The sequence below is a fragment of the Maylandia zebra genome, linkage group LG6, assembly GCF_041146795.1.
Source record: "Maylandia zebra isolate NMK-2024a linkage group LG6, Mzebra_GT3a, whole genome shotgun sequence".
Classification (NCBI taxonomy): domain Eukaryota; kingdom Metazoa; phylum Chordata; class Actinopteri; order Cichliformes; family Cichlidae; genus Maylandia; species Maylandia zebra.
Window position 1 is genome coordinate 16,220,443 of NC_135172.1, and position 27,960 is coordinate 16,248,402.

General features: G+C 42.5%; 1 protein-coding gene across 1 annotated transcript; it reads left to right on the forward strand.

Annotated features, from left to right (window-relative positions):
- The first annotated feature begins 194 nt into the window (after nt 1-194).
- Nucleotides 195-27,950, forward strand: gna12a (guanine nucleotide binding protein (G protein) alpha 12a). Its single transcript, XM_004568332.4, has 6 exons — nt 195-980; nt 6,083-6,301; nt 20,855-20,905; nt 20,988-21,188; nt 21,507-21,713; nt 24,631-27,950. The coding sequence occupies exons 1-6, from the start codon at nt 663-665 to the stop codon at nt 24,790-24,792; spliced, it is 1,158 nt and encodes a 385-aa protein (XP_004568389.1). The 5' UTR covers nt 195-662; the 3' UTR covers nt 24,793-27,950.
- Nucleotides 27,951-27,960: the final 10 nt, after the last annotated feature.

Sequence of the window (27,960 nt, forward strand, 5' to 3'; positions counted from 1 at the left end):
AAACCATCCACAAACAGAGCTGTAAAAGTGCTCAAACCGAGCAGGACCACATTTCCCAGTGATGACGCACACACACACACAGCAGGAGAAAGCATCACCAGCAGCGCTAAATGTTTCTGTTTTCCTTCTATATGTATTTCCTTCCGTCTGCTAGCGCCCCCTGTCGGGAATTATCAGTAACTCTCAGCAGTCTGGCCGTCCCAGCGCCGCCCGCAGGAGCTTCCAAGTTCACAAACCGCTGGCTGTGTTTGGATAGTTTGGATAGCTGTCCCACGGAGTCAGATACCACAGCCTCAGCGTTGTTACAGTTGTTGTGCTTTGGATGAACACACGGACTCCAGGTCAACTTTCTGTTTTTGTTTTCGGGCCTCTAACATTTGAGCGTTTAAACTTTCTTTTGTTGCTTTCTGGCTTTGTTTCTGTGTCCAGAGTGATTTCTGTGGATGGCGAGGTCTAACCAAGATGGACACGGGCTGTCTGCCGGTTGAAGACTAGATAACGGCTTCTCAAACTAAATGTAGACTTTATTTTTTTACGCGTGTTTATCGTGTTTATCCGTGAAATTTGTAGTCGCACCATTTCCATCCCGGGGGTGGGGGATCAAAATCCTATAATGAACATTTTCCCACTGGAGTTTCGGTAAACTTTTCCCACGACTCGCCATGTCGGGAGTGGTCCGCACCCTGAGCCGCTGTCTGCTCCCGGCCGAGGCCAGCCGGGACCCTGTCGGCAGCAAGGAGAGGAGCCGGGAGAGAGACGCGGCGCAAGAGCGGGAGGCGAGGCGCAGGAGTCGGGAGATAGACGCGATGATCGCCCGGGAGAGGAGAGCCATTCGGCGGCTGGTGAAGATCCTCCTGCTCGGGGCCGGGGAGAGCGGAAAGTCCACATTCCTCAAACAGATGCGCATCATTAACGGGCAGGAGTTTGATCAGAAGGCACTTCTGGATTTCCGGGACACAATCTATGAGAATATACTGAAGGTAAAGACGTGGCTCGAGGGGGCCTTCATCCTCCACATATCTAATGTTTGCCGTGTTTGTTAAACATCCAAATCGTGTTTTATATCTGAGAAGGACAACAGTGAGGGGGCATTTTGAAAGTTTTCACAAGTAATTGACACTTTAGGTCACTGTGGCTCTAACTATTCAGATTTTTTGAATGAGTTGCTTATGTCTTAGCTTTTATAATAAATCTGATTTATTTTTATTTTTTTAAGACAGCCAAAACATTTTCTGAGGAAAATCAAGATGATGGGAACAATTTATATCTGCAGGCCTGGGCCATTAGCGACTAAGGTTCACACACTTATTTAAACACACACAGAGGTCTGTTGACATAGTGCATATTTTTATCCTGAAGTGAGTCTATGTGTGTGTGTGCGTCCTGTCCCTTTGTTTGCTGTCATGGCTGGGCCTCCTTCACCAGCTAACAATACCAGACTATTCCTGAGGGATGAGCACATCCGTCCTGAGTGCCACACAGCCCAGACGAGGATGATAAGAGCCTGCACTTCTGCACAGACAAGACAGTATTCAGTACCCTCCCCCAAACACAAGTATACAGTGACCGTCCTGTCTCGGGCCAGATCAAGAACACAATCTTCCCACACACCACATACTTTACCAGCAGCCAAACTCCGGAAAACACACACAATGCGCGATGTGTAGGAGCTGATAGGCCAGGCCAAAACTACCAGCTATTACCCCGCTTAAAACATCTGTAATTCCCTCACCAGCGCTGCAGTCATTCGTCATGTAAAGTATATAAAGAGCGAATGTTAGTATTAGGGTTGTAAGTGGAAGTTATTTTCATTAATGATTAATCATTTCTGTTTTATCCCTCTGTTCAGTGTCTGCTCTTTTCCCCGTCTTTTTGGATGCGGCTTTTTCTTTGCAAATCTGCACAGAAGGCCACGATCCTGGAGTGACCTCACCACTGCAAGAAAAAAAAAGCTTCTGGTTGAGAAGTGATGCACTCTTGCTCAGTTGCAGATTCAGTGCTGTTTGCTGAAGAGAGTAGCACACGTGGTTGTAAAATCTGGAGTTTATTGGAGGTTCATGCAGGCAAATTGGGTGATGCTCCGCATACTCGACGTTTATGGCTTCTTTAATCAGCACAAGCTGTGCTAACATAATTGGAAAACGGTTTTCCCGATGATCAATCAGCCCTGTAACGTGATAAACGTTCACTGGGCGACACAATGTGCCACTGAAGGACTGATGGCTGCTGGAAAAAGGCCTTTGAGCATCTATGTAGATGATACAACAGCAATAATAACGAATTTATCATCAGTGGTTGAATTAATGAGCGTTAAAATCATATCTGGATAATTTGGTGTTGGAAAACGAGGACATTTTGAAGCAATCCCAGCTTAACCGAACTTAAAAAAAGTTAATCCTACATGATGTGTGTGCATCCTACATGATGCGCCTTCTTTGAGTTTGGACGCCGCTGTTTGGATTTCCCACATCACAAAGGAATAACAGCCAATCGTGTGCTAGATGCGGTTGTTGGTGGAAGATCAGTGTCACCTACCAGGTGTAGCGGGGAACCCCCTGTCTTATGGGAACCTATTGATGAAGAGTGAGAGAGCAAAGTGGGAAAGGAAGGAAAGAAGGGCGGATAAAGCTGAAAGAGAATGCACAGGTGTGCTGCACAATTAGGCCTGCAGAAATAAACAGCGGAGAGGTGGAGTTCAGATGCGGTCTGAGTGATTATCTTGTCAAGCGGTGGATAAATCTGTGGTTTAACCATTGTCAGAGGTGAACCAAACAAACAAAAAACCCCTCTGATCTAAGTTAGCCTTAACTAGCAAGTAAATGATCACTGAGTCATTTTGGACTTTTGAGGTGCATTTCTTTATCACAATAGAAGATAAATACCAGCAATAAAAAAGAGCTAATTTTTCTAAACTGAGCATGTGATGGCTGCTCCCTTCTCTTATCTCTGGTAGCTTTTATCTCTCATTGCCTTTCTTGAATTTCTTTGAAGTATTCGCCTGCTTTTTTTCTCTCTCTTTTTTTCTTCTTTTTTGGCTCGTTTGGTTCACAGCAGATATTTTGGCACCGGCTGCCCGCTCATGTGTTGTGTTTTGTGGCTGGTGTTGATGTCACTTGCAGTCCCATCGTTCACTGGGGCTCCGTGGGCTCAGAAGGCAGGCGTCGCTTTAGAGGAGGAGGAGGTCAGTGCAGTTCGCGGGGTGGACTGCATTAACGCAGGAAAGAGAGCCGCTTTTCAATACAACATTTATAAATGAAACTGAACCCTGCCAGCTCCGGCCATCTGCCGGAGGCAACTGCTACTAACGCTGCTGACCACGCCATGACTGTGAGAAGCCCATCAGCTCAGACATCAGATTTTAATGTTTTTTCGCCCCGTGTGGTCAGATACTGAGGGCCAGTAACACATAAAATGAGCTTTTCAATCAAAGTCTGTTACTCATTTAAATTTGTGCGTCCTGTGGCGTTGCCCTCTACGGCTGGGGAGGAGGTGAAGTTTGGTTGGAGTTAACAGGAAGCAGAAGATTCAAATACTAAATCCCCATATATCCTATGTAAAAAAATCTTCTGAGCTGTTTTTTTCCTTTTCTTGTCTTATTGATATTTCCTCCGTCTACTCTATGTAGCTGTTTTTACACGTGGATGTCAGGCGAATGAAGTAAGGATATTGTACACTCGGAGTCTGCTTCACATTCAGTCTGACTATCTGTTTGCTTCAGGCTGCCTGAGCAGCGCGTGCAGCAAAGTACGACCACTCCTTCGCTGTGAATTCGCTAGACTGCTTCCTGCATAAATTTAACCTGGGAATTATTTAACTTGATCGCCCAGACTTTGTGCTGCCGAGCTGGGAGGATTTTACATTTTCACCTCTTTAAGGTATAGCTTGGAAAAGTTCAGGGGTGCCAGTGCATGTGTGGAAGTATCCTATGTCAGTCACATAAGGAAGTTGTCCGGTCAAAAACTGGGTCATAGTTGTGGGAAGTATGCAACCTGCACTTCCTGGGAAGTAAAGCGAATGTTGTTTATGGCCTTTGTGCATGCATATGTTCAAATGTTTATAACCAGATAATCAGTGATAAACTAGAATTACTCTGAATCAGTTTACAACAAGAGTTACAACATCCATGCAACACCTGTCCATCCATCCACCTTTCCTTCCACTTATCCAGTTTCTGGTCAGTGGGGGGAAGGTAGTGGTTGGAACCATTCACACTCATAATTACACCTACGGCCAATTTAGAATTGCAAATTAACCTAACCCAGGGAGAACCAACACAAGCACAGGGAGATAACTCCACAGAGGTCCCAGCTGGTGGATTTGAACCTGGGGCCTCCTCGCTGTGAGGCAGCAGTGCCAGCCATCTGTCTGTCATTTCTGTGTAATTACCAACATGTTCAGACTCATAACAGTAAGCAAACCTGACTTCCAGTGTTTAGCCCTACCTTTGTTCCCCTTTTTCTAGCTGAGATTCACAGTAACCCATGAGCGGCAGACCAGAAATGCACACAAGCTGACCTCATCTGAACGTCCGGATAACGCACAAGCTAGTTCTCGTTAGAGAATGTGTGCAGTCCTCTGGTACTGACCTCTTAGATCGGCCAAAGCAAAGGCAACGTCAGTCATCTGAATTCTTCGGAGGCTTTGAAACTGAGCCGCACATAACTGACTTGCTACGGGCAGACAGTGACAGGCTGATCGGCATGGAAGCAGACAGTGGAGTAAACATGCGGGCACTCAGGAAGAGACGCAGACAGGAATATGGAGGATTATGATACAAATGAGGCAGATTAGTAAATTGATAAGGCTCGTGTCATGAGTCGATGTGACTCACTCAAAGCTCACACGGTCATTCTGCTTTGGGAAGTTCGCTGCGTCCACGCTGGTAGTGGGTCTGCATGTTCGTCACATTAATGCAGCATGTGTGTTTGTGTGTGTCTTTGTTTTAAGCACCACTGTGGGATTTCCTCACTTGTTTAGGTTCACATCCATCTCACTCATTCCTAAAAACAAAAACAGCATTTCTGAACAAAAAGTCTGAACAGGCTCAGACTTGAAATCACTCCACAACACTGAGTCACAGAGGACAGCCAAGTCAGACTGCACACACACGCGCACATGAAATAGACATACATTGTAGATACATTAGTCAAACCTTCTTTTCACTCTTTGCATTTGCCTTTTTTTTTGTTATAGCCATGTTCAAAAGCGTGGGTGGTGGGGGCTCTCTCTCTTTGACTTCCTGGTTTTCACATGTTATTTGTAAAGACGACGCTGAGCCGGGTCAGGAGATGTTGATGTTGTGGGTGTGTAAAAGCCTCTTCAGTGTGAGATTAAGCAATACAAATAAATTTGACTATTGCAAAAGATTCAGATGGGTCATGAGTCATTGACAGACACACACAGAGCACACGTACTTTGACCCCTGAGACACTCTTAAATTATTCACAGCAGAGTCATTGTAACGATCCATAGAACAGATGAGCAACAACTCTTTAATAATTCAGCCGCTCTGGACTTGGAGATGCTGTGAAATACGCCTCACATTTGCAGTGAGTTAGTAAGAGCCGGTGAGGGTGTAATGGATCGGCGCGAGCTCACCGATTCAAAAATCAAAGGTTTTTATAGCTAACTTACATTTTTGGTGATGCTCGCAGTTGTTCACAAGAATTGGCTGGAGAGAGAGAGAGAGAGAAAAAAGAAGTATATATTTATAGTTGCTGTGTGAAGCGGGCGTAAATGCTGCATCATCACTTCCAGAAAGTTACAGCCCACCTCAATCTGACATCTGGAGTAGCTGTTCAAGAGACTAGATGGCGGAAATAGAAAAAAGTAGAACTGAAGGAGGAATATTCAGTCTCAGGAAGAGACCTCCCACACAGATCCCACATGGTTCTCCTCAAAAAACCACCAGCAGCCACACGTGTATGCGTTCAGAGTGTGACTTAAATGCATGAGTTTCAGCGTTAAAGTTACTCCATGTTTACGAGGAATGCTAGACTCTTTTTTTTCCTCCCATCTGTGTGGTAAGAAAAATATCTGCGACATTAAGACAGGCGGCTGCTCTTCTTGTGTGTGTCTGCAGGGCATGCGTGTGCTGGTGGATGCCCGCGACAAGCTGGGTATCAGCTGGCAGAGCTGTGAAAATGAGAAGCAGGGCATGCTGGTGATGTCGTGGGAGGGCCGCGTAGGCGCTTCGGGGGTCGAGCCCAGTGAGTTCCAGCTGTACGTAATGGCGCTGAGCGCGCTCTGGGCGGACGCCGGCATACAGGAGGCCTACACGAGACGCTCCGAGTTCCAGCTGGTGAGTAGACATTATTCTCAGTCCTTTTAATATCCTCCCACGCCCCTACGAACTTTCATCACTAACCACCTGAGACATCCAAAAGTGGTAATTTTAACTGGATGATGTTTAACCCTTGTAATTATATGAAAGTGATTATTGCTATAGAAACTCTGCAAGATGCAGTAAAGTCAGTCTGTGCTTTTCATGGCAACAAGCTGCAGTACTCTGAGGTGGTGAGAGGGTGCAAAGCAAGAAGGGAGGGCAAGGTGCTCGTGTGCCAGTGCTGCAGAAAATGAGCACTTAAATCAAAGCGTTGTTTGGAATATTCAGCTTTATTATCATCTGAGCAATTTAGTATGACTTTTCTGCTCGAGTGCTTTTTCATGTGCTTTCAGTTGCAACATATGATGCCAGGGCATGCACCGATGTAGCTGCTATTGTGTTTGTTATAGTTAAACCAAAGCAAATCACCAGTGAAACAAACTGTTATCCTACTTGTACTCTTTTCCCCTGCTTTACACACATATGTGGATGTTTTTTAGATTAGCTGAACCATTGCAAAATATTTCCCTGATCCTTTTTGCTGCTGCAGAAATCTCCCGTGTGGTGCAGATACCCCTCTTTGGGATTTTGTAGACTTAAAGAAAAACAATGTATATAGACGCAAACTCTTTGTAACCGTTTAAAAGGGCATTTCACTCAAAAAGTGTTTGTTGTCTTTTGTAAACCCAGTCAATAGAAAAAGAAGAGCAAAGGTTCAAAATGTTTTACTCGTTCAGCAGTCTAAGGCAGAAGCTTCCAACCTTTACACATATCAGAGGCCTATGAGTGTGCACTGAAGATGCTCGTGTTTCTGTCAGTGATAGTTACAGTGCTGTAAAAAGTATTTGTCCCCTTCCAGATTCGTTAATTGTTGTCACACTTATATGTTTCAGATCATCAAGCAAATTTTAATATTAGACAAAGATGACCCGAGCAAATACAAAATGCAGGCGGGCAGCGTCGGCACCTAAGTTAGGAGCGATAACTCTTCAACAAGGCGACGTAGGAGCTTCAAATTGATGTTATAGGTGCATCTACTAAAAATCTTTTCTTCTGACCTCAAGGTTAGAGTAAGCTTTCTGAAAATCTTGTGCGTGTGATAGCTTGAAAACAAGACAACGTAGGATTTTGAAATTGATACCATAGGTGTGTCTACTGGATAAGGGGTAGTATAAGGAAGAGGACTCCTTACTACATTTATTTATATTATATTATCTGTATAGCACTTTAGAGCACACCTTCAACTTTATTAAAATCACCTTATCAAGCCCTTTTTTTTAGCATTGCACTTTAAGCATGGATTTGCACAGTAAAACATTTGCACACAATAAGTTTAATTATTTATTGACTATTTATTGGGAATTTTAAAATCATTTGGTAGCCTTGTTTCAGATTCAGCACTGCTGCTCCTCATCAAGGAATGTGGTGGTTGTCTGTCAGGAGAGAAGAATGGTGATTGAGATTGAGATTAAGGTTTACCAGTAAGGAAAACTAATGCAAATGTGTGTGTGGGAAATCTAGGGATAAAAGTGGTGCAAAAAAGTGTCTGTAAGATATGATTACCCACCTTTCCGGGAACGACCATTGGTAAAGCGAGTGTGGTGAATCTTTTCGTGCTTGGGTTTTTGGTTTTTTTTTAGAATATTGGGTTTGGTGTAAAATTAAAGTGTGAAATATTTATTAATATGAAAACGTGATATGTATTTATTTATTCTAATTGATATATTGTATACTGTGGTGGAAGGTTGGGATTTAAGAATTTACCTGAGAGTGGAAGAATGGTTTAGTCTGTGACAGCTGAACATATTTAAGGCTGCCGGTTGTCATTAGAGGGTTGATTGTGCTGTGAAGAAGCTCGACGAGTGAATTGTTGTAAGGAGAGCTGTATAGCAAATAAGTACTTTTTGTTCCACTACACTTGCCTTGGTCCATCTCACTGTTTCCAGCCGCTAAGGGCTGCCCTGTTACAGGTAGCACTGGCAGGATTTTTAAATGATGATTTCATATTATGAAAGGAAAGTAGCGACCCAAACCTACTTGGCCCTGTGTGAAAAACAGTTTTTGAAAGTTGAGTTTCATTATTGACATCCAGGTCTGATAACTGCCAGACCCGTTGAATTTTTAAAAATCACTTAAATAGAATCTGCCGGACAAAGTGAAGTAAAGTCACTGACATCTGTCCATCACAAAGGGTTACAAAGTCTGAGGCTTTGGGACTCCAGTGACTACAGCGAGAAAATTTGGAGCAGTGGTGAACCTTCCCAGGAGTCACTAGCCTACTGAAGTGAGAGTGCATAGATGACTCATCCATCAGGTCACACAAGAGCCAATAACGATGTCTAAAGAACTGCGTGCTTCATATGAGTCAGTTAAGGTCAGAGTTCACGATTCCATTGGGAAAACACTCTGTGGACTGACGAGACAAAAGCTGAACCTTTTGTGTCCTGTTACATGTGCTGTAAAACTAACACAGCAGGTCATAAAAACATCATCATAGCTACAGTCAAACATGGTGGTGGTAGTGTGACGGTCTGGGGCTGCTTTGCTGCTTCAGGACGACTTGCTGTAAGTGATGGAAACATGAATTCTGCTTTTTACCAGAAAATCCCGAAGAAGAATATCCGAACATCAGTTCAAGAGACCTTGGGTTATGCAGCAGGACAATGATCTAAAACGTCTCCAGCAAGTCCACCTCTGAATGGCTCAGAAAAAACAACATGGTTTTGGAGTGGCCTCGTCAAAGTCTGGATTTATATCAAACTGAGATGTTGAGGCGTGACCTTAAACAGGCCGTTCATGCTCGAAAACCCTCGAATGTTGCTGAATTGAAACAATTATGCAAACAAAATTAAAATTCCTCCACAGTGATTTGAAAGTCATTTCCAGTTATTATAAACACTTGTTTGCAATTCTTGCTGCCAAGCGTGGCGCAACCAGTTATTAAGTTTAGGGGGCAATCACTTTTTCACATAGGTTGGGATAGATTTTTCCCTTAGTAAGTGAAATCATGTTTTAAAAACAGCATTTTGTATTTCCTCGGGTTATCTTTGGCTAAAATGAACATGTGTTTGATGATCTGAAACATTGAAGTGTTACTAATATGAAAAAAAATAAGAAATCTGGAAGTGGGCTGATACTTTCCCACGGCACTCTACAATGTCCAGTTCTTCATTAGTGTTATTTTCTAGTTTCTTCTGTACACTTCCCACCTTATAATACTTAACATGATTTATGTGGTATTATGTAAAGAAATATATGAATATACTGAAATCTCTGACACAGTGTAGTCTGGGGTTTTTTGTTGTTTAAACCAGATAAACTGGCTTTAAGCTTTGGCCAAAGAAAATGTCAAGTAAAATAACGTCTGACCTTTCTGTTAAAGAAGCAGCTTAAATGACTTTTGAGGACGTATCTTTGATATCTAACATCCAAAGTGAACATTTCTTTGAATATCTACAGCTCTGGAGTTTGGTCTCTTCAGTTCCTGAGCTTAACAAAATATTACCAGGAATTGCAACACTAATGGTTTGATTTCATTAGTGTTCTCTTGGCTTTCATCTGGCTTCCATGAAACCTCAATATCGCAGCTTGATGCATGAGGGTCAGATTAAGAAAAGGATATTTCAAAATAATAACTGGAACAGCTCTGACACAAACAGCTACCGCTAATTTAAGAGCTACTTTGATGTAACTGGTTGTATGTGAACTGATGTAACCCGCTCTCATATTGGAAGAATGTAACAGTAATGTGTCCGACGCATGTTTTAAATGTAACGCAATACGGGGAACGTTTATTCTTGCATTGTACTTGGCGGTGTGACAAAAAGGGGTTGGTGAGCTGAACAATGAAATTATGATAACTTGGCTTCTAAATAATCCTCCAGAGTCCAAGACGGCATTCGAATGCATTGTGTCCAGATCTCAGTTCTCAAACTGAAGGATGTACATGTTATTTTGCTATATCGAGAGCAAAACAAATCATTGCTTTTAACTGCAAAACTCGAGCACGAATTTCCTGGTAGACACCTCGGGAAGATGATTATCTGGGGGTTAAAGCCGCGGTAACCCCCAGAATCGGTGGGAGACGTGTTTAAAATGTTGTTGTAATGGTGTGCCTTTCTTCTTGAAGGTGCCGCTGGCTTCTGAGGCTGAAATTGTCACATTGTTTATAATGATTTTGTAAGAGTAAGGGAGATGCTAAGAGAGAGCGCGAGAGAGAAAGAGGGGCTGTTGTTTTACTAAAGCTTGTTGTAAACTTGTAGTGTGTGTATATACTGCATAACAATGCAATAAAACACAAAAACGATAAAGCCGTAATAATGCAGTACATTGTCCAGCTCAGATATATTAGTTTCCCTTTTTGCTTTTTAGCCCAGTTCATCATCTTCAGCTCTCTTGGGTGAGAATGCATTTAATTAACAGGCTTTAACTTTTCCATAAACTATAAACAGCGATCAGCCACCGCAAAGCCACGGGTCTAATAGTGTTGATTTCCGTACACTGTTGACGCAGCTGACCTGCTGGAGCTTGGACACGTCCTCTGTGGTCCTGAGCAGCGGGATGTGAGCAGTGGATCCTTTGGCTGCCGGGGCCTTCCTGGATCACATTTTTCCTGTTGCATTGTGTAGATGCTCACTTGCATTGGGATAATTGGGACGGGGATCATTATCGTCTCATGTGTGATTTGTAGTTCGTGGATATTTAAAAGTAGAATGGGAGGCATAGCCTTCAGCTGTCACCAGCTCACAGTTTGGACAGCCTCTCTACTACTAAGATCAGGCCTAAAACTTTCCTTTCTGAGAAAACACATAGTTTTTATCACTCACCTTTTTATCTGCACTCTGCATTTAACCATTAGTTATTATTCATTTCTGGCTCTCCATTGTCCCCCTCACCCCCAACCATTCGTGGCACATGGCCGCGCCTCCCTGCGCCTCGTCCTTCTTGTGGTTTCTTCCTGTTAAGAAAGAGTTTTTTCTCCCCACTGTCGCCATGTGCTTGCTCACGGGCTCATTTGATTGTCTTTACCTTTCAATATGAAGCACCTTGATGCGATTGCTGTTGTGATGTCGCACTATATAAATAAAATTGAATTGAACTGAATCGAATCTCCGAAATTGTCAAGCTGGTTGTCAAGGTCAACTCCCGGGGCTCTTTTTCATGTTCTTTGAAGCATTCCTGAGCCTTTCTGCTGCACTGAGTAGTTAGCCTGATATATCTGGTATATCTGCCCCTTCTTGGGAGGGGTTGCAACCACAGGTAGCTCCTCGTGTTTGATTTCCTGACCAAATCCCAGGATCCGTAAACAACTACATTTCTAAATAAAATCCTTACTAAATGTTAAATCTCCCATTCAGCAAAAAAAGCACCTCTCAGTTCACTCTCTGATTTGGGTATAGTCACTGGCTGACCTGATGATTTCATGCGTGTCCGCATTTAAATTTAGAATTGCATTTTTAAGTTTCAATATGATGGCAAACAACATTTACAGCAAACACAAAAGAACTGCTACTCATTACTAATCATGCTCTTGTCCTGTTTCCGTTTCCTCTGCTCTTAGCGGTCTGACTGAGTAATATTGCAAAGAAGAAGAAAAAAACTTTGCACTGTAGCCTTGCATTCCACTTCTGTAGTCATATTGATGTGGAGAGCAGGAGATATTTGCATGGTAACTGATTTACCTCAGCCTGTTTTCTCTGATCTAATAGTCTCTGATGTGCTCAAAACATCCGAGAGAGCAACCGGATCACATTAGAAATGTTTATACCTGCCAGCTGAAAAAGAAGCTGCAGTTAACTGTTTAGTACTGCACCGAGTGAAGCCAAAGTATTTATTGTCTTTTCGCATAACTTCCTTATCTCTCTCGCTCGCTCGCTTTCATTTTTTTTTGTTTTGGAGACGTTGCAAAGATGTAATTATTTTCCTCTTGACTGTAAATGGAGCCACTGAAGTGCACTCTGTGGAGTCTCTTCTCCTGAATTACATCCAGCAAACACAAACGTGAAACTCCTCACAGACAGCAGAGCAGTTCTTCTCCCTTTTAACAACGTGCAGAACATTAAACACACACAGATCAACACCAGTGGGTTGCACAAGAAATGTTTTCTTTATAGGCAACGACCACTCACCACGAGTGCACAGAAGATATGCAAGTTATTACAGTGAAAGTGATGGAGGACATTTTTATCATCATCTTTGTCTCTCTTCCTAAGGTTTTACATCCACAAAATCATCATCAGAAGGCATCATAACATTTCGTTATGTCATTTTACAAAACAGTGAACCAGATAAGCTTTTAAAAATAAGTGAAACGCTCAAAACTCATATGAAACTTCCTAAGATGAGTCACGTCTGGCAGATATTTTAGCCCGAGCAGCCTTTGCTTTTTTTTCCAAGTTCATCTTTTATTCTCCCGTCTCGCAGGAACAAAAACAAATAGACTCCTTTCAACAGCCACTTGCTATATTTTAAAGAACATTTTGTGAGAAACAGACCGGCTAGAGAAACCATTTGTCCAATAAACGTCTACAGATATGCTGTGAAGGGCCGGACAGCTTGTCAATGACACTCAATGGTTGAGCAGAATGTCATGAATGATCGCTAACCATATTGTCAACAGAGGGAATGTCTCACAGCATCGGCATCACCAGCTGGGCTCGCTGTCTGTGCTCCGTGCATTGGCTGTAACAGCTAGTTTTATTTGGACTTTATTGAAAGTGACGCAGCAGCTTTACTGTCTGCTCGGGGCTGTGAGGACGACCTTTAACCTTGTTACGCTTTTATCGGTGACAAAACAAGCTGGAGTCACATAGAAGGTGCTTACGTCTCTGTCTCCGCTGTCTCACACTCAACAAACTGTGTGCGCGTGCTTGAGATGTACAGCTCTGGGTCAGACCGCTTTGTCTTATCTGGAGTTGCTGCGTGATAAAGTTAGTGTGTTACAGCCGCACACAGGCCTGCAGGCATCGTTCTCTCTAAAGGCCAGCACGCATAGGACTCGCATTTAGAGGCGTTTTTGATGCTCGTGGCCTGGTGCCACTCTATCAGCAGACTTGTTCAAAAGTATCAATCTACACTGACTCTGAAACACGCGCAATCTGCTCGTCACCTCAAGACAGCTATTTAAATCGCTGCTGTTCCAGTGTTGTGAATGATGTACAGTCTGTGTGGGCTAAGTGGACTGAGTGCTTCGGTTCAGCTCTTGATTTGCTTTAAAGTGGAGTAAAGCTGGTGAAAGTCAGTGTTTTTCTGATTGTCAGCAAATTCCGTAAAGAAACCAAAAACAGCAATGCATTAAACACCTGCTGGCTGTGTAGCGAACGCGCTGCACAACACTCCTTTTCTTCTGCATGGGTCCAGACTGAGTTTGAAGCAATTCTAGCAGATGTGTACCGCAGGTGTAAAGGGAACGCTTGTGTAGGTTATGATGTAAAACAGTAGTTTAGCCTCCATGTTTAAATTCTGTCCCACTGACATCATTATTGTGGCTCGGGAGGTACAGCGGGTTGTCTAGTGGCTCAATACCCAGAGTTTCACCCAATCGGAGGATGACTGTGTGCGTGAATGTTTTGGTATAGAAACAGAGGCTGAATGTGTGTGAGACTGGGTGAACGACGCTTGTAGTGAAAAACCCTTTAATTTGCATATATGCGTTTTGATTTGTATCATATTTGCTACATCTGGCTTCTTTTTTTTTACAATGTATGACTTAAAAATTCATTAATTTAGTTTTTTGGGTGGAAAAGAAATCACACTGATGATGCAGAAGTGTCAAAAATTCACAAAAACTGAATGTATGAAATATGATACTCGAGGCGTTAAGGGGTTAAAGTTGTAAATTTAAAGGGGGAAAAAAAATGTGTTTTTCTTTCCTGATGAAATCAGATTGCTTCACTTCACAGGGCCCTCATCATACTCCAGAGGTCACAGGTAAACAGGAAATGCTGTGAGTTTAGTGAGGAGCTACAAGCTGATACCAAAAATAGCCGTCAGCTCATTCCAGAGCTTCTTCAAAGAGCCGACGCTTCTGATAACAAGCTTCTGCAAACTCGCGACTAAAATCACAGCATTTTCTTACTGCAAAGTATAAATGGAGTGTAAAAATCGTGCATTACATGTATTATACATGGCAGTCTGTGGCGTGTGTGGCGTGATGAAGTACATCCAGCCTTGCAAAGTGAAGTGCTGTGGTAAAAAAAGTAATAATAAATAAAAATAATAGGCATTTGTGGCTTTCTAGATGTTCAATGTCAGTGGATGATTCAGCAGTGACCCATAATACGACACTATTTGCTGTCAATTGCTACTGGTATTAAAGCACGAATGAATATGAACTGCATATCAGAGCTACCGTGCCGATCTACAACTTAAACTCTATTTTTTGATTCCTTTCATCTCTCCAGCAATTCACTGTCTGAAATCATCTAGTTTGGACTATTGGAATTGAGCAACACTGCAGATCTCATCCATGCTGCTAGTAGAGCTAAAACATTTTAACCAGTGAGCCCATGAACACTGTATTTCTATTTAATATTGGGCAATCCCTGATTCACTGTCCTGCTGCATGCAGTTATTACCAATGCACCAAATTCAAGCAGTAAGTTCCCAACACATCTAACGTGTACTACAGTGCCCAGTTGTTTTTGAAATTACTTAGACCAAGAGTGTGAAATATAAGGCGCAGGGGCCTGAATAAACCTGCCAAACTGCACACGTTTTCTCAGGGATTAAATGTGTGGTTAGACACTGGAAGAAAGGGGATTTTCACTGGCCCTAACCTAACATCAAAGTGGCCCATGATGTAAAATAGTTTAAGTCAGGGATGTCAAACTTAACTTTATATTTGTCATCTCTTTTTTAAATGATTTATGTGCATGTGCTTGGGGCCCAATCGAGGATAAAGGAAGTTAAACGCTACCTAAAAAAGTGCTGGTTTTCTTTTTCTGTTCACTTTTCGGACAAAACATGGAGCAACAGCAGCCTTATTCTCGACAGCAAGAAACCAAAATGTCTGCTGTGGAGTAAATGTGCTGAGTTAGATACTCTCCGCCTCCACTTTCTTGCCGCTCTTGGAGAGGTTTTCCGGGGACACCGCAATCAGCTTTTCCCAGGCACAACTGGGCCCGAGCTGGGCCGCGAGCAGACGGGGGAGAGGGAGGAGAGTCCGATGAGAGGAAGAGAGAAAGGGAGTGGAAAGAGATGAGCGTTGAGATGGGGAGTCTCCCACAGTGAAAATGGAGCGAAGGAAAAGGGGAGATAGTGAGGGGAAAAACAAACCCAAAGCAAGCACAGGCAAGGAGTTTGTTTACTTGTAGGCTTTTCTGTTTTCCCACCACACCCAGATAACACGCAGTTTGATACAGGACATAAACATCGAACCTCCCCTGCTCGAGGAAAACAAGGCTGTAGATCGAGGAGTGACAGTAAGTGGTGGCTGCTGTCGTCAGCGTAGGTTTAGACTTTGCACCGTTCAGAGGACTTTGAAGTCTCACAAAGGTGTAAAGAGGCTATAAACGCACAAATGCGTGCGACGCTGCACACGCACACATTTCATCGATGACTTGGGCCTTGCTGAGGTTTAACATTGTGTATAGTGTGTTTGTGGTACCCCATTTTATCTATAATGCATATCCCTGCCTTGATAGGAAGAAACATAAAATATCCCCAGAGCAGGGATTGCAAATAAGATAGTGGTGGATCTGCACCAGCTAGTGAGTGCATGTTTTAGACTGATAGATTTCAAACATAATCCCTCCCTGAACAGGAAACCTGAGCTGAAGCTGAGCACAGCTGTGTTGAAGAGTATCGGCAACAGTTTCTATTCCAGACAAATCTGGAGAAAAGTGAACTGAAATAACGCTTTTTTTTCTAGAGATTTCTTGAACTCAGCTCAGAAATATAGATCACATTGAGCATTACAGCTGAAACACTTGGTTTAGATTCATTGATTTGCCACATTGATGAGGTTTTGTAAAGTTTTCTGGATTTAATTTAAATCCAAACTGAAACTGCTTCCCCCTCAGTATTAGAAAAGTAGGAATTCCTACTTCTCGCCCTTTTAAAATTGATGATGCTGCATTTGACTTCTGTCACACCCAGCCTGCGTGTTTATCATGCACAGGTTGACAAGCAAAATTTACACTTTTTAAATGTAGCAGTTTGCTGTGTCCAATACTGTAAATTTAATAGATAACAATTTGTGAACAGTTCTTTGTCTGAAATAAGCATAGACTGAAAAGAAAAGATGGTCAACTCCAGTTTTGAAGCTGCTGTCGACAGCAGGCACAGTTTTAGCTAACAGCAGCAAACATCCTCAGATTGTGCAGGCATACATAACACAGATAACAAAACTTTAAGGTGTAATTCAGTTTAACAGGTCACGTACATGAAAATTCTTCCCTGTAAAATTGCTTGTTTCAGATGTGTCGTTGGTCTCTGGGGAACAGCTCATTTTTGGAGCCAGCCTCAAGTGGCCACTTAAGGAACTGCAGTTTTTGGCACTCAGTTTTATTAATTTATTGATTCGTTTCAACGCTCTGGAGATTAAAGCCCGACTAGCCAGTATTAGCTACTTGTTGATTAATCTGTATTGACATTTAAATTTTGGAAAAATGACAATTAAAAAGTAACGAGGACAGGGGAGAAACACCCTACAATCGTGATACCAGTGGTGATGTTGCATAGATTGTCCACTAGAGGGCAGTTTGCAACAAACAACCAGCTGATCTATTCAATTCAGTTGTGTTTATTTAGCATCAAATCATAACACGAGTCGCCTTAAGTACGGTGAAGACCCTGCAATAATAGACAAAATAGTAATATAGAGACTAAGCAGAGTCGGGAGAGTGTGAACAAATGGACATATAAATGAAGGCGATGTCTTTTTGTTTTGTGTCTCTAAAAGGAAAAAATATTGGCCAACGTATCAAGATATCTGATTTTTACAGGACTAAATATCGGTCTTAAAAATCCCGTATCATCGCTGCATGAGACACACAACAACTTCTCCGCCTGACTCACCAAGCACATCGATGACTGTGCCAGTCTGCCTGCCTCAAGAACTGGATTCATGGTGTGTCATTCAAAGCTTTTGGGCATGAAGTGTAATAGTGTTGATTCATTCTTTGTTAATAAATAAATAAAAATGTATCTATGTGGTGTCATAAAATGACACTCTGGAAAGGTCAGTGGACATTTTAAATTTTAAAATTATTCATTAGTTAATAAAAAATAGTATTTATTATTATTTGAATTGAAAGGACTGACCCACAGTAGCACTGCACTTAGTCCCACACTCAGTGACACATATACCTGTGCCCACACACACACACACACACACACACACACACACACACACACACACACACACACACACAGAACAGGAGCTTATTCAGGTCTTTGCTGGAATAAAGCCTCTAATCTGCCCATTCACACCATGAATGGAGACATTCCTCCTGCCTTACTCAACACACACACAAATGCACACTCACACACGGGCTCACATACATGCACGCTCGCACACATACGTGCTCACGCCCACATGCACGCCCAGAGCTATATTTTATTCATTTACAGCTCTGCATTACCAGGCACTAAAATCCATCCTTGATCTAATAAAATAAATTCAGTCTGAAGCTTCGACCGCATGAATGATCGGACTGTTTCATTTGTGCTGATGGCAGTTGAAGCGCCCGTGGAAACGATCTGTGCTTGAGCGCGTGTGCGTGCGTGTCATTGCGTCTGCGGGCGCACACTCACGTGCGTGTCTGTGTCTGTCTGGTGTGTCTGCGTATCCCTTCATCTCTGGGAATTCCCCTCTCCCTGCTTTTCCCTCCAACCAGCCTCCCCTCCCGTTCGTGTCCGGCTGAACCAATCAGAGCCCCCCGGCTTTGTGTTTCCTATTGCCAATGACACCGTAGGTCAGCAGCGGGGTCACCGGTTCACAGCTCACCCACTCAGAGGTCACGTTTCCTGGTTGTTATGGGGCATGTCAGGGCCAACATGAAGAGTAAGAGTTGTTTTTTGGAGTTTTTTTGTAACTGTTGCTCGTTGATCAGTTTGAAAGAAACCGAAACATCTGGAAAAAGCTGCTGTCAGCACGGCATTACAGAGGAATAATGTTATATTGTAGTGTGTGCGTGTGATGCAAGTGCTAAACTGACTTTGAAACTTTGAGTTCTGTCTGACTCGCTAATCCCTCCCTCCCCCTCTCCTCTCCTGTTTTCACACGCACAGCTGTTTCCTGAGGGAGGAAGAGAAAGGTTCATTTTTAAACTTTTGTTGGGAATCAGCCTGATTCCAGTTTGAAATGCATATACCTATTATTCCTGCTTGCTTTCAGCCCATTTACAGCACATGAGAATAGCACGACACTCTGAAGATCAAGCTCCCGTGCTGTAGAGAAACCAAATAAACCTTTTTCCTCTGCTGCAGGCACCCGCTGGTCTCCATTCATTTCCAAGCAGCATGAAAATCAATTAGCAGCCTCTTAAAACCTGAGTGAGCTGTGCGATCCATTGCAGTGAAGATCGGTGTGCGCTTAAACCACATTACTATACAACAGTGGATGGTGGAGCAGTGACAAAAAAGCACACATGGTGCTCATAGTAATGGACTACACATCTCAAGTTTCAACAGTTGTCTAATTGAGTTTCGAAGCTAGCAAACATGAAAGGAACCAACCGCTGTCTGAAGTATCAGGAAAGCTACATCCAAAAACTTCAGCTGTGCTATATGCATTCAGAAAGAGTCGGCGAAGATCTTGGATAATCTTGTGTGATCTAAAGTGAAAGAGTTGATAGCACACTGGGATATTCCACCAAATTAAGTTTTGTGTGTTCAGCGCAGACACTGTGGTCATTTTTAGGTACTTCCCTGATGACTGATTCGGTGGATGTTTGCAGAGGATATGAAATGATTCGAATCATGTTCTTTCTATAGACTGGAACATGGTGAAACTGTACAGCGTGACGCATGAGTCATCTTATTGTGTTTCCTTATTCCTGTGAATTAAGTCACGTTCATCACATTTTCTTATCCTCGGTTTCATTTCCCTTCTCCGTGTAAATCGGCTGTGTGTGGAAGTCGGGTTGTGTTTTGATACGTGCCCACGTGCGACCAGATTTATTCATCACAGGGTCGCCTTGTGACGCCACCAGCCTACCTTTTGTGCAGTGTGTTGTCTGTTATAATCTCTCATTTGTGTGAGTATTTCTGGTCTGTATACAGTCATGGTAAAAAGAAAGGACACCATCTGTGTACCATAGCCAGCACAAGTCTTAAAATGATGTAAATACAGCCTCAGACAGGGCTGGACTTTGACTTGTCCGTGTTTACACTTGCTGATGATCAGTTAATCAAGTGCACCTGGTTGCTAATTACCATTATAAGGAGTAAGGATGTACTTGGCTTTTCACACACACTTTTTTAATGAATATATAGTAACAAAGTGTAACTATCTATCAGGATGTTGTTGAATTTTAAGAGCTGGTAGGGAGCAGATTATTTTTATTGTGTCCTGAAACGCAAAGTGAAATATCTCTGTGTTTAACTTTGTCTGGCTGCTGTTTGCCGTTAGGCAGATTATTCACTGTAAGTTTATTAAATGTGAAAATAGCTCTCTGCTCCAGCTGGAAAATTGGTGCAGTCAAATCAAACAGCTGTGTTCAGAAACAAGGTCGTTCAGAGTGCTTTACAGAGACGAAGTCGAAAACAAAGAGATATTTAAAACGCATATTTGCATAGGGGTCACGATGTGAAGCATGCACAGATAAGTCATGATGGGAATATAACTACAACCTTATTGTTTCCCACGTTCACATATGTCTAGTTAAATGTATCTGGCATGCTAATGTTTACTCTAAAATGATCATCAGGGCAAATCCGAGTCGTTTCTGCCACAAACTCGATAAACGCGATGTCAGAACAGCGTTAAAACTGTGGGGGTGTGATTGTGGGCCTCTATAGAAAACAGTTTTTCTCTCTAACGGCTGATCTTTAGATCACAACACGGGGCTGTCACACCAGCACAATGAGCCGAAAGAAGCCAAAACCTGTGGTGAGCCACACCTCGGGTTTATATTCTCTGCGGGTTTGTAACCGCGATTTTTCATATCAAAAGTCACTGTTTGATCCTTTGTTGATTGGAAAATGTGGATCAGTGCAGCTTGAATGTCATCTTGAGCTTTGAAGAGCTGTGGACTCGTGGCAGGTTCTGTGTGACACGATAACTAGATGTGATCAAGCTGCGAGCTGCACAGATGTGATGGGACTAATATGATTGTGGTCGTTCACATGGTTTCTGTCCTTTGTTGCAACGATTGATGTCTTGTTAAATTAATAACCACAATACGACAGCTTCCATGGAAATGAGAATTAAAGAAGGAAGAAATACAAGAAATGAAATCGTTCCGATAATGTGATCAAGAGCCATAATTTGATTATTTTGAGTCTTTTAAGTTTGCTTAATGCGTATAAGATGACTCAGGTCTGTGTCGCGGCTGTAATGGATTCTTTCCTTCTCGTCTGCAGAGTGAGTCGGTCAAATACTTCTTGGATAACTTGGATCGTATTGGACAACTGGTGAGTCATAGTGACTGGTTTAATCTGAAGCACACTCTGTACTTTTTACTTTGCAAGACAATGTTCTCATATCCTTTTTCAGAGCTACATTCCCAGCAAGCAAGACATTTTGTTTGCAAGGAAGGCGACTAAAGGGATTGTCGAGCACGACTTTGTCATCAAAAAGATTCCCTTTAAGATGGTGGATGTTGGAGGGCAGCGGTCCCAGAGGCAGAAGTGGTTTCAGTGCTTCGACGGGATAACCTCGATACTCTTCATGGCCTCGTCGTCGGAGTACGACCAGGTACGTGCACACACAAAAAAAAAAACACGTTATCAGCCTAATTATGAAATGCTGATGCAGTCGGAGCGTTTGGCAGACGAGTCTCTTGACTATTGGGATTGCGAAATGCACAAGAAACATCAGAGAGACACACAACATTTGCGGTAAACACAAAGCTCTCTTTGTGGTGCGCTGAGGAAACTTCATTGTTCCCACAGTCGTGGCTCGAGTTCAAGTCAGCGGTCATATGATGACGACTGAACCCTTAATTGGCATGCAGATAAGACCTGAAAAAAATAAAACTAGACAAAGAATAATGTTGAGCCAATGTGATTCCAGGTCTTGATGGAGGACCGCAGGACAAACCGTCTGGTCGAGAGTATGAACATCTTCGAGACCATCGTCAACAACAAGCTCTTCCTGAACGTGTCCATCATCCTCTTCCTCAACAAGACGGACTTGCTGGTGGAAAAGATTCGCACGGCCGACATTCGCAAGAACTTTCCTGAGTTCAGAGGAGACCCTCGCAGGCTAGAGGACGTACAGGTAACCCGAGGTTTCACAAAACTCTGAATGCAGTTGCAGATTTTGAGCGTCTTCCTAAAGTGCTCCATTATCTTTCTCAACGCAGCTTTGCAACAGTGGTAACTTTCATGCATTCCAGAAGAAGCTGCCCATACATGGGTCGCTGTAGCAGGTCATCTGCTAATCGGAAGTCTGCATGCCAAATATCCTCGGACAAGATAGTAATCCCAGTTGTGTAAATGTTAGATAAAAAGAACTTACATAAGGAAGGGTTTGCATAAATGGGAGAGAATGGGTAACTGAGGCAAGTTGTATAAAGAGCTTTGAGTGCTCAGTAGAGTAGAAAGGCTCTATCTGTTTACCATGTAAGCTAATAAGGACCGAAATTTCTGTCATCACACACGTAGGTTGTTATGGGCAACAATGAAAGATGTAAAGGAGCATTTATAAAGACATCAGTTTATTACCAAGGCTTTATTTTAAAAAAGAAATACAGTTAACATTAATACTGCTAATTAAAGGCTTGTTTTTCTGCCAACTCATATTTTCTCTCGTTTCTGCAGAGATAATCCAGGTTGCTTCTTTAATAAGGCTTTTAGCATCCGTGACTGAAGTCAAGATAATTAATGATAATCCTAAAAGCTGGATTATAGAGCAACACTCAAAACGAGCGCATTACTAATACTACCTGGGTTTCTCTGCAACCTGTGTGTTACAGTGCAGCTTTCTAAATGTTTTTAAGTACTGGTACTGGTTTCTTACTACAAATCTCATCCATCCCATGTATGCCTTTAAACCTAATATCCATACTCGGGGTTCAAAATGCACATTAATGCAGTCAGGTATTGAACCGCTGACCTTTACAATTTTTAGCTGACTCGCTCTTTCTCCTCGCTCCTTTCTCCTGTAGACGCCGGCTTTGTGACGAGCAGATTTTAGCGCAGAAGCATAAGATTAGTAGTTTTCAGCATATTTTTAAGGGTTTAAAACATGTGAGCATTTTAACTAGTTATAAAAGAGGAAATACACCAGTATTTTTCTCACAGCCTGTAAGCCGTGTTGATCACTGTTTTGTTTTTAACCGTCAGATAGAGCATCGCTTCAAACTGAGCAGCAGCATTAGCTCCTTTCCTTTCATGAAGGATGAAAAGGAGTCACTGAAACACATTTGCTTAGCACTGAGAGCTGTTTTCAGGGCTTCCACCTCCATGCTATCTGGTTACTGAGAAACCTTCTGGAAAAGACTTATTATGCTCCCTGTAGCTCTAGATTTTTATTCTTGGACTCTACTGGATTAATTTTGCATGATTTATTTATCTTGCACTGTTCTGATCAGGCCCCTCAGTTCATCCACTGTTTGAAGCAAGCTTTCTTAGCTCCTTTCTTCAGATTGGTTCTCCTGTGCAAACAGAAGGTTTAAACGGCAGGTGGGTGGGGCTTCCGTGCTTGCAGCCAGAGCCTTAGTTGACCATATTAAGGATATCTGCTGTCGTTACAGCATCAAGAGTAGAAATATTTAAACAGTGTTTAGAGCAGTGCTTGCACATACAGTGGGAGAAATAATCACTTGATCTTCTGCTGAATTTATAAGTTTGCTCACTCACAGAGAAATGAACAGTGTCTCGTCTTTATGAAAGTTTCATATTAATAGACAGAGACAGTGCATCAACCAGAAATCCAGAAAAAAACACATTACATAAAAGTTTGAAATTGATTTGCATGTCATTGAGTGGAATAAGCATTTGAGCTGCCAGCAAAACATCACTTAGTACTTGATGGAGAAACCCTTTTTTGCAAGATGGTAAGATGTTTCTTGTAGCTGGTCAACAGGTTTGAAGGGATTCTCACTCAACTTTACAGAAACTCCCAGAAGTGTCTATAAATTAGGTTTCTTGGCTGCCACTTGGCAACTCGAAGCTTTAGCTCCAGCCACAGATTTTCGTCTGTTTGGCGTCTGGGGGCTGGCGAGGCCACTCGTGATCTGATTGTGCTTCTTCTTTAGCCACTCCTTTGTTGCACTGGCAGTATGTTTTGGGGTATTGTCATGCTGGATGGCCCATCCGTGACTCATCTTCAGTGTTCCGGCTGTTGCAGTACGTGGCCCCAGAAAACAAAAGCATAATGTTTCCACCTCCGTGCATGACTGTGAGGGTGGTGTTCTTTGGGTCATACTCAACATTTCTCCTCCTCCAAACACAGCGGGTCAAGTTGATGCCAAAGAGCTCAGTTTGACCACAGCAATTTATCCCAATCCACCACCTTTCTCATGCTCAACCTCACCCTGTGAGGCCAGATCTTGCATGGAGCTCCCGATCGCGAGGGTGACTGATCTTTTACAATCACTACAACAGTTGTGCATGTCTGCAATTTTGTCCCTGATGTCCTTCAGCAGTTGGCTCATGGTGGTGGAGAGGTTGGAATGGGAGAAATTGATTCTCTGGACCGGTGTCTAGTGGACAAGCTGATATCAGGAGTATCTGTAACTGACTGATTGATTTATTGATTGTAATCTGTGTCCCACAGTGGAACATAGTCAATCTGTGGGAGACATGCAAATCAATTTATAACTTTTATGTAATGGGTGTGTGTTTTTTGTTGTTGGGGCAATATCTCTCTATTAAAATTAAACTACCATAAAAATTAGAGACTCTTCACATCTTTGTAAGTGAATAAATGTATAAATTAAGCAGGGGATCAAATAGTGTTTTTTCTCCACTGTACATTGACCTCATTATCTGAAGCTTAGGCCATGTGTAACATGAACATCCATCCCTCTAACACTACGTATGTGACAATAGTTCCACAACAAAAATATCTTACCGCCAAAAAGTCCAATCCTCCTGCTATGTCATAAAAGTCGGTCTGATCTTGTATTTACATCAGTATAGTACATGTGAACACACGCACATAAAGACTCTTCCTCCTCTGCTTCTTCCAGGCGTTCCTGGTGCAGTTGTTTAGTCGTAAGAGGAGAAACCGAGGGAAACCGCTTTTCCATCACTTCACCACTGCAGTAGACACAGAAAACATCCGCTTTGTCTTCCACGCCGTGAAGGACACCATCCTGCAGGAAAACCTCAAAGATATAATGCTGCAGTGACCTTCACGTCATAGACGATGGCCTCTCTGACTGTTAACTGTGAAACCAGCCGTGAATCCAGGCCTGGAGGACTTCTGAGAAGGTCTCCTTTGATCTGAAGCAACACTGACCTGTGGAACCATCACTTGACCCACGCAGAGTGGATCTTAGTGACCTCTGAACCTGTGGAGCCCTGAAGCAACTCTGGACGTTTTGGCCCCTGTGGAATCTCTATGTTTAACCTGTATAAATGTGTGAATGCTGTAAAAAAAAAAGAAAAAGAAAAGAAAAAAGACAGTGGGCTTCTCCTTGCACAGGTTCCAAGATGTGTAAAAAATGTAGAGGAAAGCACCAACTACATGACATGAGCACTGAACGTTGTTTTTCTCTTCTGTATATAAGACTCATGACAACATGTCACTAAACCCAGTCAGACTGCTGCCTGTTGAAATGTAGCTCGAGCTGTGTGAAGACGCCGCGGGAGGGGAAAGAAGCGCAAAGAAAGAAAACGAGGAGGAAAAACATGAGGTTTGGAGCTGAAAAATACTGTCTTAAAGTACACCTGACAGAGGGAAGGGGGTTTGGGGTCCATACTGGTCATATGCTGTGTTATGTGAAAAGGTTGCACAAGTGTTCCTGTCAATGAACTTCAGCAGAGGAGTGAGACTGAGCTGCGCTACACCGCTCGTCCTCTCCTGCCCCGTCTTTTCTTTCCTCGTCTTGTGTTAATTCTCTTGTTCCTGCCATTGTTCGAGAGATCAACAGCTGCAGATAACAAGTCTTATTCTTCTAATCCCACTCCTTCTCGGCACAATAGACACATTGTTCTTCTCCTCAGAAGTAGACGGTCAAATTAGAGTCTCATCTAAGCTCTGAAAAGTGCACGCAGCTCCTGGTTTCGTATGAATCCATACACCTTTCCCGAGCTTTTCTCTCCCTTCTGTGATTTCCATAGCATTCCAGTAGATGCACCACAATAGCCTAGACTTGACCTGAGGCAGTATAAAAAGAAATATAGTAAAAAGTATTTTAAAAAATCTACAAAAAAGCTTTGGCTTCTGGTTACACTGCTTGTTCCTGTTCCCTTTGTCCTGTAAACGTGCCGGGAACAGCAGAAAATGAAGAGATTGAACTGCAGATGACCTTATCCCCGTGTTTCTTGTAGCCATTTTGGACTTGTAGCAGTCGGGGTGGGAAGCCTTCCTAGCAAAAACACTGAGACAATGACAAGTGACTTACACAAGCCAGACTTTTTTAAAAAAAAATCATCACAGGGAAGCGAGTTTAAACACGTTCTGGTGACTGGCTAGTCTGTGATTTCCTAATGAGTTCCTAGAAAGTATCCTGACCAAAATAGTTGGCCGTGTAAGGAAAACAGGAAGCTGCCAGAAAGAAGTGCTGCCTTCAAATCCAAATATTTGATTACTGTCAGAAATACAAGTTCAGTGATAAGCGACGGCTAGAGATCATTTATTTAAATGTCCGCTGCATTGAAAACAAGAAGAAAAAAACTCGGATTTTAATTTTTAAAAATACAACATACTTAAATTTTGCAATCAAAACAATTTCACTAAAGATGTTCCAATATTTTCAAAAAGCTTCGGTCAATGCTGCGTATATGAAAGGGAAAGAACGGCTCAAGGTAACAAATTCACAGATCATTGGTCATCATCTGAAAACCCTCGGCTGTGTCCAGCGTAAGTCTGATCTAAGACTTCCTGTTCCATTGATTGCCGATTGTTTATGAATGCAGTTTTTTGGGGGTTTTTTTTTTTAATCAGGTGATGGCAGATGTTTTTTTCCAAATTGCACATCGGCAAATGTGTTCCTCTTGTTCATCTGTCAGACGTTCTTGACTGCAAATGGAAACCAGAGCATTTTTGGTGCCTGTTGACCTTCAGACAATTTCTATGCATATATATACAAATATGTGTATCGCCGTGCTCCTCTAAAGTTCCCTCCAGCTTTATATGAAGTTTCATAGTGTCCTTGAGCTCATTGTTTTGGTTTTAGAGTCTCCAACGTTACTTGTTTGGTTCACTCTCACCACTCATGGCCTTGTTTCCATCCCAAAAAAGTCCTAAAAACCAACCACACTACACTTCTTTCCGAACGCTAAACTGCAGCCGGACAAAAATAGCAGCCAGCCTGTGAACATAGTGGACTATTTAGCAGCTGAAATGTCAGATATTTGTTCAGCAGGAGGTGCACAGCGAAAACCGAAAAAGCCACAAGAGAGTTTATATTACCCAGTCCATCAAGATGTCTTGATTTGATTGATTTGAATGTAATGACTGGATTTTTTTCTGCATTGGGTTAATCTGATAACTGCAGAAATATTTCGTTCAGTGCAAGTTTTTCCAGTGTCAGACATGTAATGTAGGTATAAAGGTGAAATTATAAGTCAAGTAACCAGCAGGTTAACTATGAATGCAACCAGTCACAATCTGTCCTGTTACGTAGCTTATCTGCAGTTTTAACAAACGTTATGCACTGATTTCTGATGGTGGTTAACTGCTCACAGGAGCATCCCTCATACTTTGTACATTTTTAAAAACTACTTTTTTCCCTCCAATCAAGTGAGGTTAAGTGAAAACCCCTGATTTGCATTTCGGTATGCAGCAGTCGGACACAGCCGGGCTGCTCTTCCCACCCCGAGTAATAAGTCTGCATTGCCTCGAAGGCAAAGGAGTCAAACCGGGAACGTTCCCACTCTCGCCTCGTTCTGATACTGTATTAAAACTGTGTTTGTGTGGATAAATCCTGTACATTAATTACTGTAAGTATGTGACTGATACTGTGTGCACATCGTAAAATACAAGCGGCACTCTGTCTAACGGTATCACTGTAACTATAACTGCTCTGTTGGTGTTGTTAGCTAACCTACCTTGTTTTCCTCTCACGCTTAACTTTTTTTTTTTGTTGTTGTTTTGTTTAATTTTGTAATTGTCGTCATTGCACTGGATGTGTCCGAGAGAAAATGAGCAGAAAGGAAAACGCCTGGGGAAGAAAAAGGCAATGAAACAAACAAACAGATGCAGACGCTGAAAGGCGAACAGGATGAAGGTCGGGAGGGTTGGTGGGGGGGGATGAAAAGAGGGAGGTCTTCTGCCTTTGTTTTTTTGTTTTCCAGTGCCTTGGCTCTGTGCTCTGTGGTGAAATACACTGCCGTTTGCTGACACGCTGTTT